General features: G+C 50.4%; 1 protein-coding gene across 1 annotated transcript; it reads left to right on the top strand.

The window, feature by feature from the left end:
* Positions 1–3,540: 3,540 nt before the first annotated feature.
* On the top strand, positions 3,541–16,288 carry PLA2G2C (phospholipase A2 group IIC). Its single transcript, XM_017662744.3, is given in 4 exon segments — positions 3,541–3,581; positions 5,382–5,519; positions 7,337–7,440; positions 14,756–16,288. Coding segments are annotated over 4 exon segments (450 nt in total). The 3' UTR covers positions 14,923–16,288.
* Positions 16,289–17,087: the final 799 nt, after the last annotated feature.

The following is a 17,087-nucleotide window of genomic DNA, read 5'->3' as shown; positions in this document are numbered from 1 at the left end:
GACTTAGTGAGTAAATATATTTGAAGTGCCCAGAAACCATGCAGGGTATAAAACAGGTGCTATACAGGTGTTACCCATCATCATCATCGGTACTAGTTTATGCCAGGCCCTGTGCTAGTTAGGAACTAGGAGACAACAGTGAACAAAACAGGCTGATCTTTGACTTACGGAGTTGCAGGCTCTTTCCTCATTTTCTGCCTGAGGAAGAAAGCCAACTGATGTTTCATCACTATCTGTGTAAGATGAATGGATGGGTCTGAGAGGGTAGCTCTCAGGGACCTGCCACTTGCTGCCTACTGCCCTAGAGGCTGGCTTGGGGGTCCATGCCACTTTCCCTACAATGTAGAGACAGCCTCTGGGCCTCTGGGCCTGTGCTCTGGGTTTTTTTTCAGTACAGTCCAAAGCACCCTGAAACATTTAGTCAAAGGACAGAACCATGCCCATCTTACTAAGTCAGAGACGTGAAGGTCAGCATCTGAAATTCTCTGTAGCCTTCAAAACACTGCACAGACAAGAGGTGTGGGCAGGGCAGGGAGCCTGGTGAGGTGGCAAGAGTGCAGGACTTGGAGTTAGGACCCCAGTTCAAGTCTGGACCCTGCCACCTGGTCTTCTTCAGGTCACTCCTCTCTGAGCCTTGGCTTCCTTGATGCCAAATGGGAGCGTGATAGTGAGGAAGTGATAGGAGCAGAATACAAGCTCAGGGTAACTTAAGGCCCCTTCAGATGCTGCCTTCTTTTGAAGATGTGTTCACTGCTGCTGCTGCTGAGCTCAAAGGCCTTTGTTTACCCACCCGCTGGAACAATGCTTCTCACTCTTCACAGGCTTAGATTGGCATCCTTGGACACAGACTCTGAGATAGGGAAGTGCATTGCTGGGAGGATCCCAGGAGATTCATCTGTTGGGAAATGAACTAGGCAAGATTGGGGAGAGGAAGCAGCTGACACACAGGGGGAGAAGCTGACAGACGGAGGGAGAAGCTGACACACAGAGGGAGAAGTCCCTAGGAGGGATCATGATCTTTGACCAGACAGTTCCGCAGCAGAAGCCACTCCCAAGAGTGAGAATGTCAGGAGCGCTGACAATCCATCTCTGAAGGGGGTACCTAACTGAAACAATACTAAATATTCAGGAAACAATGGAGAACTACACGTAGAATTTCTGCCCACATTTGGTCTGCCCGGTTTTTGGTCTTCAAATGGTCTCTGTTTACCCATTTTGTCTCTCTAGCCAACTTGGAAGCCCTCTATAGGCCTGACTCTAGCCTCATTAGGAGGTGCACATAGTTGGTGCCTAATATGAGTCTGCAGTTTCATTACTGGCTGTGCACCCAGGTCCTTGACTTTCTATCTCTAAACATCGTCACCTGCTCGTCTCAGGGCCCGGACATCGCAGGAGCCCTCTCTGCATCCTCGGGGAGGGAGCCCTGGGCCTGTGTTTGGCGGCTCATCTCCAGTGCATACCTGAGACCACTCTGACCCCCTGCAGCCCAAATGCTCATTACAAATGGGTAAACAGAGACCATATGAGTCCCTTCTTTGTGGACCAAAACGTCACATGGTTATTGTTTCAGACTCAAAAGAGACAAAGGAAACCAGCTTGCAGAGACGGAACCTAATTTGAGAACATCCCACGCAGCATTTGGAATGAAGGCTGGCTGTGTCCAGGCCTAGTCAGGGCCCAGTCTCCCGGCATCCACCAGAGCCTTGCCAGAGGGAAAACAGCAGGGGCACCCGCTGAGCTCTCTTGGGGCTCTGCAACAGGATGCTCATTTTGAAGTTTTCCTGGGAAATTTTGCCACAGAGTGTAAATCTAGCCGAAGCTCTGCCCCCACCAAGTCCTCCAGGCTCTACTGAGCCATTGTTCAGGCTCCAGGTCCAGACATTCCCAGATTTAGCCTGATTTATGGTGCAGTGCACAAAGACCACTTTTTTTCTCTATTTTTTTAAATTAAGGTATCATTGATATACAATCTTATGTAGGTTTCTGTGGGTAAAATTGTAATATTTCCAGAATATCTCGCCTGGCGTTAGTACATCTGCACATCAATAGGCGTTCAGAGGTAGAGAGAAGTATGGCTTGAGTGCATTTGCATCATTCCTCAGGGGTGGAGAGAAGTTCATCTCCATATCAGTGGGTAACTACACGGGCAACAGAGGGCTTATCTGTACCTGAGAGGTGAGGGGAAGAGCTGGTTTTGCTTCTGCTGGAGCAGAAAAGAAAGAAGGCCCTGGACTGCAATTTATAAGCAATAAATGATTTTAAACTTTATTTCTCCCTTTGACTGGTTTTTAGAGGTATTTTGCCTCAGGATTTCCTTTCCCTGGACTTAGAGTTTCACATGAGCAGCATTATGGTTTCAGTATTCACCCAAATTAGCAAGTCCCCACAACCCCATTGCAATCACAGTCCAGTGTAGTAAGATATTATAGAGTCATTGTCTTCTCTGTGCTACACTGCCTTCCTGGTGACCCCCGTGCATTATGTGTGCTAATCATAATGCCCCTTAATCCCCTTCTCGCTCCCTCCCCACCCCCTTCCCTTTGATAACCGCTAGTCCCTTCTTTGAATCTGTGAGTCTGCTGCTGTTTTGTCTCATAAAGACCACTCTTATTTAAAGAGCGCTATTGACTGCTCAGCCCTGGGGGCTCCACATCACGACTCTGGACCCACATTCTCTGCTGTCCTGTGGAAGGTGGACTGGATATGGTCAGCATTACATTGCTTATAGTAATAGGCAGGGTGTGTTTATGTGTTATAGCATTTTACATTACAAAGCTGTTTATTTTCATTATTCGGCTGGTCCCCACAAGTCTGTAATGTAGGGACTATGTGAGTGCGTGGAAGCTATTCCAACTCTCTGGGCCTCAGTTTCTCCACCTTGAAAATAGTAACAGAGCCTCTCAAGTTACTGTGAGGATTAAATGTCACACCCATGACGTCCTTAAAGAAAACAGCCCCTGGCATTTAGTAATGTCTTAGTAAATGTTTGAGATACTGACAGGTATTTTAGTCTCCCTTTATAGGAGAGGAAGCCAAGCTTCAGAGGGGCTACATTTATGCAGAAAATATCTGGGTAGGTATCAAGGTAGGCAAACTGGGGGCTAGCAGGCAAATGGGCTCGACTTTCCAGCCCCGGATTTCCATCACGAACCAGGTATCTGCCTTTAAACTTGGGAAGAGAGGAAATACTCCTCAAAAGAGAAAAAAAGATGAAGGGATGGTGTTGCCAAAGAGATAAAATTAAAAAAAGAACAAAACAAAAAAAAAACCCACTTGTACTTTCAAACAGCTGAACCCTTCTTATCTTTATATTTAGGTCTAAATATCAGAAAGGGGTATCATATTGAGAGATAATTAGGTTTGAAAGAGATCACTTTGCCAAGAACTCTCTACTGAAGGCTTTAGAAGGCCTGCACCATCACTGGGGTTTGTACACCTCATTTTGTTCATTTCCTCCCCGAAAGGAGTTCAGCCAGCAGACCCCTCATGAGCAGAGGAGGGTGCAAGCTTAGCACCCTGGACCCCCTGGTCTCCTCGGGAATGAAAGCCGTGGGAGTTCTCGTGGTCCTTGCCTCCTGCTCTAAGTAGTAGGCAGTGGGGAAAGTTCCAGGTGGCGTCCTGTCGGTGTCTGTCTTTGGGGTGCCCCCTCCGGAGGTGGCATTGGGTGAGGGGAAAACCAGAGTCACTCTAAAGGGAATCAGGAGTGGAACAGGCTCCCACCAAAGTCCTCCTACTTCTATTTCTTCTGCAAAATGGACTGATTCCAGCATTGGAAATCTCACAGAACTAGTGGGAAATCAAAGGTTGCTAACCTTTTGCTAAGAAAGAGGGCATTTGACTACTGTTTTACCACGCACACCCCCTTCAGGAACCTTTTTTCCCTTCGGATTCTAGTTGTCTTTTTTAAAGTCATGTGGATTCCAGAACAAAAATGCACATGTATGTCGAGCTAATTTAGGAAAGATTAGTTCTTATCAGAAAGGCATTCTTTTGGTGACTTATGGAATAATTGTAATTATAAGTCATTGCTACCAGGAGATCAGATCAGACACCTCTGCAAAGTGAAAAAGAATTTTCTAGGAAACAGTGTTGGGTCTGTTGGAAAATTCTTCTCTTCTGTTTTGATTAGTTGATTAGAGACTTGTCCAAATCCATTTCTCTGTTTCGGCTGTGTAGCAGTAACTTTTGGGTTCCTAAGTCAAAATGTCAAGAACTGGGTTCCCATTTTTGCATAGGGATGCAAGATCATGGTAAGGGGGCACCCATAGACAGGAAGGGCCCCCACAGTGCTCCCTGAAGCTCAGTGCCCGAGTGTGGTCCCACCCTCTCTGCAGGGGCTGCAGTGACAGCCTCTGGGCTTTGGCCCCCTCTGTGGTGCTTTATGACAAGGTGTCCAAACCCACAGGATGAGATAGGAAGACTCCTGGGAAATGTTCCCCAAACCCTCTGTCTCTGTTCTTTAAGTTCCTGTTCTTATTTTATTTTTATTGCAAAATGAATACATGCTTGTAATTAAAAATAAAATAAGTGAATAAAGAGTAACAAGATAAAGTCCTCTCTCATCCTTTCCAGACCCTACCCCTTTTCCTACACTCAGATATGCCCACTCTTAAGAGTTGGATATACACCCTCCTAAGGCTTTTACACATATATATTTCAAACATTTTAACAGAAAAGTAATACATGCTCATTGTAAAAAAAAAAAATCAAACAATATAAAAGCATATAAAATAAATGTCTGTTTTTCCTCCACCTACTTCCTCAACCCCCTTGGCTAGAGATATTGCTATTAAAAGTATATGTTTTCAACATATCATTTAGTTATTATCCCCCTGTCAGTGAATATGTGGGCAGTTTCCAGTTTTTTTGATATCATAAATAACACTGTAGCAATCATCTCTGTATATATATTTTTCTCCCACTTTTGTAAGCATTTTGGAGAAGTAAAAATTGGGTCCATGTGTATTTGCCATTTAAAGAAATGGGCTGAGCTGAGTGCATGTCTTCTGCCTCTTAAGTGTTTCGATTCTCCTGTGAGGTTGTAAATGCCTGATGATATGTGTAGAGACAGGCCATTCTGACTTCGAACTGTTAATGTGCCATCAGACCCAAAGTTATTTCTCCCTAGAATGGTGCTTTTTTACTTTGGGGGATGACTGTAGTTGATGGTAGAATATTGTCCTGAATGACATGGAAACTGGGATCTGATCCTATCTTCTTTCCTAGTAAAGGGGCTGGTGATCCCAGCTGTGCTCAGGCACCATGTTTGGGGACCTCCTGACGTCTTCCTGGATGAGAAGCCCTCTAGTTAGGGGACGCCAAGGTGGTGCTGTTCTCACTGCATTGTTCCTTCTCCCTTGTTTACCACTGGCAGTGATGGTGCCCACCCACAGCAGCTTCTGGTAGTTTCAAAGGATGGTCAAACACATCACAGGGCAGAGTGCCTTCTTCTCGTTTTATGGATATGGCTGCTTCTGTGGGCTTGGCGGGAGAGGGACCCCTGTGGATGACACTGACAGGTGAGTGCAGAGGCCCCAAGGTCCCCTTCCCTTTGATACGCTTGCAATCGTGCTTAAGTGTGAGGGTCTGAGGACTCTTGCATCGCAAGTCACAGACACCGATTCCAGTGAGCCTAAGAAAATAACTGAATGGGAGCAGGAGCAAGGTCTCCAGGAAAGCCAAGACCAAGGCTGGCTTCCTGAGCAAGCAGCCTGTGCAGCTGCCCGGGGCTGGCACCAAAGGGCCTGTACACGATTTGCTGCTCTGCTGTCACCATCTTGAAATTCTTGTATTTGAACAAGGGGCCCCGTATTTTCATTTTGCAACAGGCCTCAAAAATTATGTGGTCAGCCCTGCCCAGAGCTCTAGAAAAATCTTCAATTCTGAGACCTCATGGCAAACGTGGTCTCCCACGGTCTTCTTCCCCCATGTTTAGGATTATAGCACAGCAAGTGCCTGTCTCCCAGTACCATTTCCATATTCCGAGACAGAATCGAGTGGTCCCGTTAGGAAACCTTGTCCATCTGGGTGAGATCACATGGCACAAACCTGGCTGCCAGTCCTACTCCTAAGGATGGGGTTGGGGGGAGTGTGATTCCTAAAAAAAGTGGAAGTTAGTGTCATCTGGGGAGGGTCCAGGAGGCAGAAAGAGGGTAATTTGTCTCTCACTTCATTTGAAGAAATGGAAACAAAGTGTTCTGCACCACTTTCAACCTAGTGTGGATAAATATGTCCCCACAGTGGGACCTGAAATATGACTCCTGGGACTGGATTCCTCTGGGTTGGGCTTGTGGGCCCCTGGAATGTTCCAGCTGGAATTCCCCAGAGCCCTGGAGGGGAACTGGTACCATGAGATGCCCATTGTGTGTTGAGCGCTAGGATGGGTGATTTGCACACAGGGCCTAATTTAACCCCAACAGCAAATGGCTGAAGCAATGTCACCACCCCCATTTTACAGGCAACAATGGTGAGGCCCTACAAAGCTAGAGTGGCAGAGCCCGAAGATATGCAGCCCCTGAGCAGCAGGGTCAGGATCTGAACAAGGATGTGCCTGTTTCAAATGCTGGGCCCTGTGATACTCTGTGCCTCCCCTTCCAGGTCCAGAGACAGATGAGCATTTAACACGATGAACAAAGATGACAAAGGGCAGAGAGCCCGCTTGCCGATGGGGATACCAAGGGAGGGAGATTGAGGCACCTGGCCAGGGCGTCAGCCAGAAGTACGCTATCTTTCGTGGCTTCCGTCGGAGCCCCAGGTGTCTGCCTTCCTGCTTCGCATCCCCTGCTTGAGGAGATAGGCGGTTCCGCAGCTGTTTTCCCTCATGGAATTTCTTCCCTCCTGCCCCTTGCCAACTCTGAGTGCCCTGAGAGTAGGGACTTAGGGGATTATGTATGTTTTTGCCAACAATTGTCTTCTCAGAGGTGATCTCAGTGCTTGGCATGTAGTAGGTGCTCAGTAAAAAGGCACTAAGTGCACAAATGAGTCCCAGGGACCTGGATTTGAGTACTGAGTCTTTCATTTTCCAGCTGTATGATTTGGGGAAATTCACCTCTCTGAACCTTGTTTCCTCCCCTAGAAATGGGGACAATGATGGTACTTCAGAAGGTTACTGTGAGGCGCTAAGGAGAGAGCAGGAGATACTAGAAAGGGCTCGCTAAATGTTCATGGGCTTTTTATTATTTTTCATATCATCATGGACTTACCTCCCTATCTGCAGCACCTCCTCACCCAGGGGAGGAGTCAGTGAGTCCTATGCGGTCCCAGGTAAGGTGCCCTGCTGATTCCCTGGGGCCCACCCACAGCAGCAGCCCTCACCTTCCTCTGGTCTGGCCCCCAGGTGCTGCCTGGCCCACGACGGCTGCTATGAGAAGCTGAAGCAGCTAGGCTGCCAGACGGTGCTGAACAGCTATCAGTTCCACGTTGTCAATGGGACTGTGGTCTGTGAGTAGCTGTCTCTGTAGGGAAATGTCTGCACCTTGGCCTTTCCTTAATGTTTGCCCTCCGGTGGACCCAGGATCTTTAGGAAAAGAGATTATTCCCAAGCACTTTGAGATGGAAAGCGGCCACCCTCAGAATCAGAGCTTCTGAGAGGGCTTGCTATGTGTCGCTGGCCTTTCCCGCCTGCACCCTGTCACCAGCAGCCTCGGGGACCACGGAGCCTGTGCCTTGTGTATGGGGCATGCTTACTCAGTCGCTGTCAACTTGGATTACACTGAATTTTGCAGCTTTGCCTGGCAACTGTTGCTGTTGAGAACATTCCTCCTTCTGTCTGTCATGTGTTAACAAAGCAGCTCGGCTGCTTTCAGCTGAAGAAATATTCGAGGTGACTGCATGCCAAGGGCTGTGATAGGTTCTGTGGGGACACAAAAGTAGGAGGGGCCAGGGAAGGGAAATCACATGTCACCAAGGCCGTGCAAAGGACAAGGGGGTGCAGGCCCTGAGCATCCAGCCCGTGGGGCATGGCCCCCATCTCCGGGAGCTCTGGGGCTGCCGGGGCGGGGCTGTGAATACGGCAGTGTCGGTCCAGAGAGCGAGCTCCGTTGAAGGCACTGGACCATAGTCTTCTCGTGAATGCTGTTCATTTCAGGGTAACTGGTGGTTTGAATGCCCCTTAGGGTGAGCGACTCACCTCCTACCTGGCCTATGGATTTCATGAACCGCTTTCCTCACCAGGTGTATTTATTTACAGCTGTGAGTGTGTCTTTGGCCTCATTGGTCTCGTCCCTGAGGTCAGGGAACCTCCCTCTCTTCCCCTCATCTCCCCCTCTTACAGCAGGTGTTCAGCACTCAGATCCCAGGCCTTCCCAGCAACCCCACCCAGGGAAGGCCGACCAGGAGTTAAGAGTGTGTGGTGTCCCTGGTCCCAGTGGTGAGCCCTGAATCATGGCGGCTCGAGGCCTGGACTCCTGAGGAGGGGACAGCTTCAGCTGGGTCCGCCGCTTGGCCTCCACAGCCCCCTGCCCCCGGGCACACTGTCCATGGGGAGAGAACCCCCTTTCTTTCAATGTGCTCCAGGAGACTTCCTGTGCTGGAGCTCTCTGGCCATGGCCATCCTCAGGCCTAAAGCAGTCTCTTCTGTGAGGCCCCAAGGCCGCATCCAGGAGTAGGAAGGGATCAGGGCCTAGTGGAGGGGCTGGGGAGGGGGGACCAGAGGAGATTACCCGCAAAGTGTTCTTTACTTCAGCAGATGATGCCCCCCAGAGGCAGGGAGGGAGTTTCTGACCGCCGCCTGTCCGAGGTGGGGCAGTCTGGGCTGTTGGTTGGTGAGGGAGGGAGAGCACAAAACAGGTGCCCCTGACCCTTTTCTCAGCCTGGCTCATGGTCTCGCTGTCACATGATTTCTTCTCACCTCTTTTGTATTCATTTTAACATCTGTCATATCAATGTTACTTTAAAATAGCTGAAGAGGCATCACTTTTTGAGAAAATACTCAAGGAGCTCTCTGATCTGATGCCCCCATAGAGTGACTGAGGCCCCAAGCACAGAAGGGTTTGATCCAAGAAACGGCAAGATTGAAACACGCGTGTCTTGGCTTTCCAGTGTCCTGGAGCGTGCTGCCTGGCCCGAGTTTCCTGGGCTTCAGTTTCTTCTTCCTGAAAAGGGGTCAAAATCAGCAGCTGCAGTGTATGAGCACCTGTGACATGTGATTTACACAGAACACCTTGTACCTGCAGGATAAACCTTTGGAATGGGCATAACTCTCCCCATTACCAGGGACCCTGAAGCTCAGAGAGGTTAAATGAGGTGGCCAGGACACACAGCCAGAGAAAGAAAAGCTAGGATTTGGACCACGTGATCTGCCTCCAGAGTGGTGCTCCTGTCTCACACCACCTGCCCCGCCTGCAGGGGGCAGTCTCCAGGGTCACGGAGATGCACCTAACTAGAGGGCTTATACAAATGCAAGTCTTTTCTTAAAATTTTTTATTGAAGTATAGTTGACATAGTATCATAGGAGCTTTAGGTGAAAGGGTTTAAGAGGTACAAATACAAGTTCTAATGTCTGCAGCAACTCATTAGAATGCTCAGCCCCAGCTTAGGGTACAAAGACGGGCAGTGGAGGGAGTGCTTCTCTGGAATGTCCTAGATCTTTCTGTGCTAGCTCCACATCTCTGCTGAAGAGCCCAGAGCCCAGAGAGGGCACGTACTTTGGGGTCAGGCAGAGCCAGGTTCAAATTCCAGCTTCACTCCTTCTAGTTGAATAATTGCAGAATCACCCTGGGCCTTCTTCTCCCCAGCTGTAAAATGCAGAGAATCATCTGCACTTCATAAGGCGCTGGAAGGACTGAATGAAATAACCGGGTGAGGGGCTGGCCCACAGCAGGTGCTTATTTAGCGCTCTTCCTTTTAGAAGTTGTAGTTTCTTTTTTCATCAAAGTTGTCTTTCTCCTTTACTTTGCGGAAAAGCACTATTTTCTTTATTAGTGCTTTATTGAGAGATTTCTTTGAGGCCTCTCCTCTGCATTTGCATCCCCTCAAGCTAATGTCATTAACCCTTTATAGAATAAAAGCCTCCCCCTTACACTGCAGTTCAAAGAGCCGCGCTGCAGGGGTTAACCACCTCCCCAGCTGCAGAGCTCCGAAACCCTGCACCCAAGCGGGTCCTAGGTTGCTTAGCAACCAGCGGCTGCTCCTGGAGGTAGTTGGTGAGCAGAGAAGGGGAAGGAGAAAAACAGCTTGGTTTGTCAGTGTCTCTAAATGTCACTGGGAGATGAGTGCTGAGAAGGAGCTGTAACCTGAGCCCTGGGGCCAGTTTGTGGGCAGGGAAGGCTGCCCTCCGGCAACAGTGGAGGTGGTTAACCCTCCTTGGAATGGACTTACATAAGTACTTGGCATTTGCAAAGGACCTTAAGATCAGCCAGGGGTGACACACCCTCCCACCCACATACCAGACATAAGTTATGCAGAGGAGAACCAAGCCCTTGAGGCAGAGACCCTGTTCCAGGCAAAAGTGCCTCTGTCACCTCCATCTCTGAGCCTCTGACTTCTCCGCTGCCAAAGGGGGGAGGTGGACCTGGTAACCACTGGAATTTGTAGTTTGCAAAGATCTCTCTTCTTTACCACTGAATTTATTCCTCACAACATCTCCACTCGCTGACACGCCGCCGTTTTTCTCTTCTAGCATAGGTCTGCACCTGAAACTGTCTTGCTTATTTAGGCATCAGCTCTCGCTAACTAGAAGCAGGAGAGCAGGGAACAAGCCCGTGTTGTTTGGGGCACTCGTTCGCACAGAGCCCACAGAGAAGCATACCCCCGGAGCATGCGATGTGTGACCTGCTTGCTCAGATCAATACCGCCAGTTCCTAGCCAAAGGCCAGACACAAGTTAAGAACTCAATTGCTGTTTATTTGATGAGTGAATGAATGAAAAAACTCATAAATTAGTCGAGGCAGGCTTCTTTATCCCCATTCGAAAGCTGAGGAAACAAGCTCCGGGAGAGACAACTTTCCCAAGAGCCTGTGTGCATGTGGAAGGTCTGGAGCGGGAACCTGGCTTCCTGTTTCCTGGGATGGGGCCCCCTTCACGGCCCCACGGGTCATGTAGGTCCCGCCAGCGAGGCCAGTGAGGCGGTAGTGAATACCGATGGGGATTTACTGCGGTCCGGTCCCGAGCTGAAGATGTGTAATGAAAAGGCAGACTCCCCACCGGGAAGGAGCTCACACTCAGGGAGGGAGACCATGAAACATTCAGAATAAAGGTACGTGCACAGACAGTGACAATTGTTATGAAGCATCCAAAACAAGGCAACAAGCTAAAGAGTGACGACAGCAGCGGGAAGGAAGGATGGCCACTTTAGGTGGCCAGGGAAGGCCTCTGCACGGAGGTGGTGTTTAGCCAGGATAGTAGGAGCAGAGGAGGTGGGTGGGTGGCAGCAGGGAGTGGAGATTGGGTGTCAGACCAGGAATGAGTCCCACAGGACTGGGCACCTGGCTGAGGAGCTTGCCTTCTATTTCATTTGTGGGGGAGCCATCGGAGCATCTGAAGCAAGGAGGGATGTGCTCCAGTTCTGCCCCAGAAAGGTCACTCCTGCCACGGTGTAGAGGAGCTGGGGACTAAGGGGGGAGAAAGGGGAAGCCATTAGTGGGTTGTTTTGGTAGCACCAGGGAGAAGTTGCCATAGGGTGGAGAGGACGCCAGATGCCGGGGGTGTTTGGGAAGCATATTGATGGACCAGATGTGGAGCGTGAAGGGAAGAGACACTGAACCCGAGGTTCTCAGCCTGGGCAGCCACAGAGAATCGCATCCTCTGCGGAGCTTGTGAAGATGGGGTAGAACCATAATGACACAGCAAGAGTGTGGGGTGAGCCATGTGACGTGTGAGATGCTTACCAGACACCCAAAGGGGAGGTCACATGGGCACAAGCATGGTGGAGTCTAGAGCTCAAGAGGGACATCTGGGCTGGGCTGGGAGCTGCAGAGTCTCCATGCTCAGGTGGTAAATGCTCTGAGACCCGAACAACAGACCCTAGGAGGGAATTTAAAGACCAGGACAGAGGCCTGGGTGCAGGCAGTTAGAGGCCAGAGGAGGGAACATAGACCATCCTGCTTTGTGTCATCTCTGGTAGTGTGTTTCCTGGAATGAGAAGGAATGTCCTGAAGCTGTCACTTCCTTTCTTCATGCCTCAGTTTCTCCACTAGCAAATTGAAGATGCAGGATCTGAATTCAGGCTGGCTTGGGAAAAAATGGCTTCCAGAGATGGCATTTCTTGGCCTGGGGCTGCTTCTTCCAGATCACGACAGGCCTGATCCTACCACAGCTGTGGGATGTCCCCGGAAATGAGAGTCCACAGCCGTAGGGCACTGCTCAAGATCAGCTCCATCAGGCCTGCGGACTGTGCAGGCCATCAGAAATAGGACGAATGTCAGGAGAGAATTCTCCCCCATGCATTGCAAAGGGTTAGAAGACAAAGCAAGAAAAGGAGAGGAAAGGGAGAGAAAGGAAGAAGGAGGTTTGGAGAGCTGAGATGGACAAAGGAAGAGACGGAAGACAGAGATACACAGAAAGGGAAAGATGAGAAAGAGGAGAGGGGCAGGGGGGTGGCTGAGGCAGAGTGCGAAGCCTTCCTTCAGGTTTCCAGAGAACCAGCATCTGGGTGAGTGACAGCACCTGTGCCAGGCCCTTCTGTGGAGAGACCAAGGTTGAAGGGGGCAGGTCCCATCCCTTAGCCCTGAGAGCACCAGCCATGTGACCAAGTGGCACCTGCAGACAGAGGCTGCTGTGAAGGGGAGCACGGAGGGTGCAGGGTGCAGCACAGGGGAGAGACCTGGGTAGGCCGGGACCCCCTGGGGCAGCTGGGCTGTTTGGATCTTGAAGGATTTTCTTGGATGGAAAAGGGTGTGTGCAGGCAAAGGGACTCTAGGCATCAGCAACAGTGAGAACAGCAGCAGTAGAGCACCCAAGGTGTGAGCATCCTGACACACTGCGTGAGGTGACGGAGTGGTGCAGCTGAGCGTAGGGTGGGTGTCGACAGGTCTTGAGAGATCCAGTCTCCAGGGAGACGTGGGAAGACGACTTGCTGCAGGAATTGTGGACTTCGGAGAGGGAGGGAGGCACATGGACAACAGCCAGCCCTACCTTTAGGTCCGACCTAAAGGGCTCTTCTCTTTCCTATGTGTGATGCTGAGGGTGTGGCATCCTCATCACAGGCATTTTTAGGAGGACTGTCTGTGGACCGGGCACATCCAAGCCACACCATCTGTCGGCAGCAAAAGCCTGCGAAATGATCCCATGAAATAGACACCATCACTTATTTTTGGCACTATTATTTTTATCACCATTTTATAAATGAAGATACTAAAGCCGGCTTGCCCAAGGTCAACAAACCAGGGAGTCTGGCTGCCTACCTTCCTCAACCCCAACCCTCAGAAGAGAGTGGGAGTGGGGTGCAGTTATCTAAAGAGGCAGCCTTGACTTAGACATCCCTACACACACACACACACACACACACACACACACACACACACACACACGCACTCACAGAACATCATAGCTCTGACCACTAAATGAAAGATCCTCATCTAGTGGTGACTCAGCCAAAGGGCAGACACTGGATCCCAAAGGCCCATAGAGGTTTCATTCATTTATTTGGGGACTTGAGCACCCACTACATGCCAGCATTTGTTCTGCATGCCAGGGATACTGTAATGGACAAGACAAAGTCTTGGTGTCACAGAGCTTATGTTCCACTATGAGGAGAGACAGACATAAACAAAGAGAGGCACAGGCTGTGAAAAGTACAATGAATGAAATAAGTATGTGAGGGAGAGGGGCTGGAGAGAGCTTTAGATGGGTGGTTGGGAGAGCTTCTCTGAGAAGGAGAAGTACGACCAGACCCAAAGGCTGGGATGGATCCAGACCCTTGCAGATCCTGGAGAAGAGTGTTTTAAACAAAGAGAATAGCAAGTGCAAAGGCCCTGGGACAGGCCCAAGCAAGGACATAGGAGGCCAGTGTGCCTGGAGCAGAGCAGAGGTGGGAGCATGAATGCCAGCGAGGATGGAGGGGTTGGCAAAGGCCGGATCATGTGCACTTAGGCACCCATGACAAGGACTTGAGATATTCGAAAGTCTTCCCCAAATAGTAGTAAAGCAGGAGAGTGAACCTAATACAGGTTACATTTTAAGAAGGTCCCTGCTTATTTCCTCCCATCAGGAAGGAGGAGCTGGTGGTGATGGGGCTTGGGGAAGTGGCCAAGAAGGTGGAGAGGAGAGGGCAGAGAAGGGAGCACTTTGAAGAGAGAAACTGGTGGAGCAATCTGGTAGACTGGATGTGAAAAGTGAAGGGAGGGGAGGAAGCAAGGCTGGCTGCTAGCTTTCTGGCTCCAGAGGAGATGGTGCTATTTACTGAGACAAGAGTGTGGGTGCTGTTCAGCTGATGCATGGAGCGGCACTTCCATCAAGAGTTCCCTTTTGAACATCCTAAGTTAGAAATGCCTGAGATGTACAAGTGAGACGTCCAGCTGTGAGAGATGAGATCTGGGAAAGCGGGTCCCTCGGGCCTGGCCATGCGCTGCCCAGGTGCACTAACTCACACACCCTGCCAGGCAGCCCACACTCCCCCTCCTGTTTCTTCCAGCTTCTCCACACTCCAGTACTTGTGGCCTGTCCAGGTGTGATCAGGGAAGGGCGTGGGATGAAGGAAAAGGGCTCCCCTTTTCTTTCCTTTCTGTTTCAGCCTTTGACCCCATGCAGTGAGCTCCTCATTTTCTCCACACCCTGTGGGTGAGCTGGGAGCCTCCAGTGACTCTCCGTCTCTCTGCAGGTGAATGTTCCCCTGGTCCGGGGGTTGGCTGCCTCTGTGGGCTAAGGGCCTGCGAGTGTGACAAGCAGTCTGTGTACTGGTTCAAAGACAGCTTGCCCACCTATGAGATAAACTTCAAGCAGTTTTCCAGTCGGCCCCGTTGTGGCAGGCATAAACTGCAGTGCTAGGGGGACACCGGTCGCCTGCCCCATCAGCATCTGCTCCAGTATCACCTTCCTAGAAGTCTGCTCATGTCACCCCCGGCAGACTCAGTTCCTGAAGCTCAGCCCACAGCATCTGGCCTGGGGTACTCCTCTGACACACAGCATCAGGGGGCTGGAGGTCAGCAATGGAAAAGATAGATCCTGGCCTTCTATGGATGGAGACAGACCATAAATATACGCATAAGTAACCGATCCAGTCCAGCAGTAGTAAGTGCTAGGAAACAACAAAACAAGGTGACAGGGTGAAGAGATGTCCCCAGCCCCCATCCCAGGAAGTCCCCAGGATCCACCCTAAATTCTCCCTCCACTGCCACCCAAAATCAGGATGCAGGGCCGGCCTGGGAACTGGGCCCACACCCAGATCTTACTGGAAGGAAAGCAGAGATCGTGGAAAACAAGGTCTTGGCACACACACCAAGGGACCCAAGAGGCCCGCTTGGGTTTTGTTTCTCATTTGCTCGAGCTGCTCTCTGAAAACCCTCAGGTAGGAGCAGACTGAAGCCATTCCACCTCTTAGAAGACAGAGCATGTGACCATCAGCACCCACCACTGCCCCATGGGTGTCATGACTAGGAGGACATACAAAAATGGAGAAAGAGGGTCTGGGAGAGGGAATCAGAGGTATCCAAAAATCTCCATCCAAATTTAGAAGCCCCTGGTTATATCAGATTTAAATTCTAATAAATACTAAAGTGATCTACCCTGGGTGGATTCTGATCTTTATAATGCCCAACTCTGTATAGTAGATTGCAAAAATAGCCAGTTTTTCCTACCTCTCTGTAGCCGCTCCTTTCATGATGTAACGCTCAGCTTTTCCCATCAAGAGGCAGAGTCTATTTTTCCCACGCCTTGAATCTGAACTCTGAACTGGCCTTGTGAATTACTTTGGTTGAGAGAATGTAGTGGCACATGTGGACAGTCCACCAGTTCCTGAGCCTCGGCCTCAAGAGGCTAGTGCACTTCCCCTCTCTCGGGATACCTGCCTCCACCAGGAGAAGAAACCAGGGCTAGCCTGCTGGGGGATGAGAGCCCTCCTGGAGCAGAGCCCATCAGCCCAGTTGTCCCAGCTCAGACCTCAGATGTGGGAGAGCGCTCAGCAGAAATCCGCAAGCTGACCACGGACACGCAGAGGAGCTTAGCTGAGACCCGAACAACCATCCGACTGAGCCCAGGCCAACTGCCACCTTGCGGAATCATGAGCTAATTTAAACAAAGGCTGCTGTGTTAAGTCACTGCATTTTGGTGTGGTCTGTTATGCAGCATTACTCACTGATGTAACCGGTCTTCATTTGTTGAGACTTCCGGATTCTCAGCGCTGTGCCGTACTTGGGGGCCATAGAAACATCGTGGACATTGTCCCTGCTCCTCACCTAGTAGGGTAGGGAGGAGAAAGCCATGCTCACATGCTAATGGAGAGCACGCGGGGGGCTGTGATCACTTAGTCATCCAATAAACATTTACTGAGCCCCTGCTAGACATCAGGCCCCGACATTCAGAGATCTAAAGAAAACAAATAGAATTAGGTCTCATATACCCCGGGGATTATGTTAGAGCTCTAGTAGCTTTTAGTTCAAGTTCAGGCACTGAAAACCTGAATTGAGTGGTACTCCCTGATGTGAAGATAGAAAGGGAAGTCAGAGGGGAGTGGCTAGCAAAGGGTCTGGGAACCAGGGATCCTAGGCTCTGCCTGGCTCAGCTCTCACGGTCAAGTGGTAACTTGGCCTACAGGTCCTAAATTTGCCCCATGCTGTAGTAATTGTAACTGCAGAAGGGGAGTTTGAGGTGTGATGGGCATCAGTGAGGGAAGTGGCTGCAGAAAGGTGGATATGGAAGCAAGTGTGGCCAGGCCTCAGCCAGGCACCTCCCCTTCCTGGGGCTTCCTGATTGCAGCAGGGACTAGTTCAGAACTGTGCGGGTATCTGGCCATCTGCCGCAGAAGAGGAAGAGGATCCAGAGCCCAGCTCAGCACGATGGACGGGGCTCGTCCAGGCCATCTTCCACTCCCTGGGCCCTGGCTCCTAATCTGTGATATGGAGGAAATGGGCCCGTGAGGGTATCCAAGCCCCCTGCTCAGTGTCCCTGCCTGACTCGGAGAGGAGCGAGGTGGGACTGGAGAGGGATGTTGCTGA

This window comes from Manis javanica, chromosome 4, assembly GCF_040802235.1.
Source record: "Manis javanica isolate MJ-LG chromosome 4, MJ_LKY, whole genome shotgun sequence".
Lineage (NCBI taxonomy): Eukaryota > Metazoa > Chordata > Mammalia > Pholidota > Manidae > Manis > Manis javanica.
Note: the sequence above shows the minus strand (reverse complement) of the source record. Positions and strands in the feature narration are given on the sequence as shown.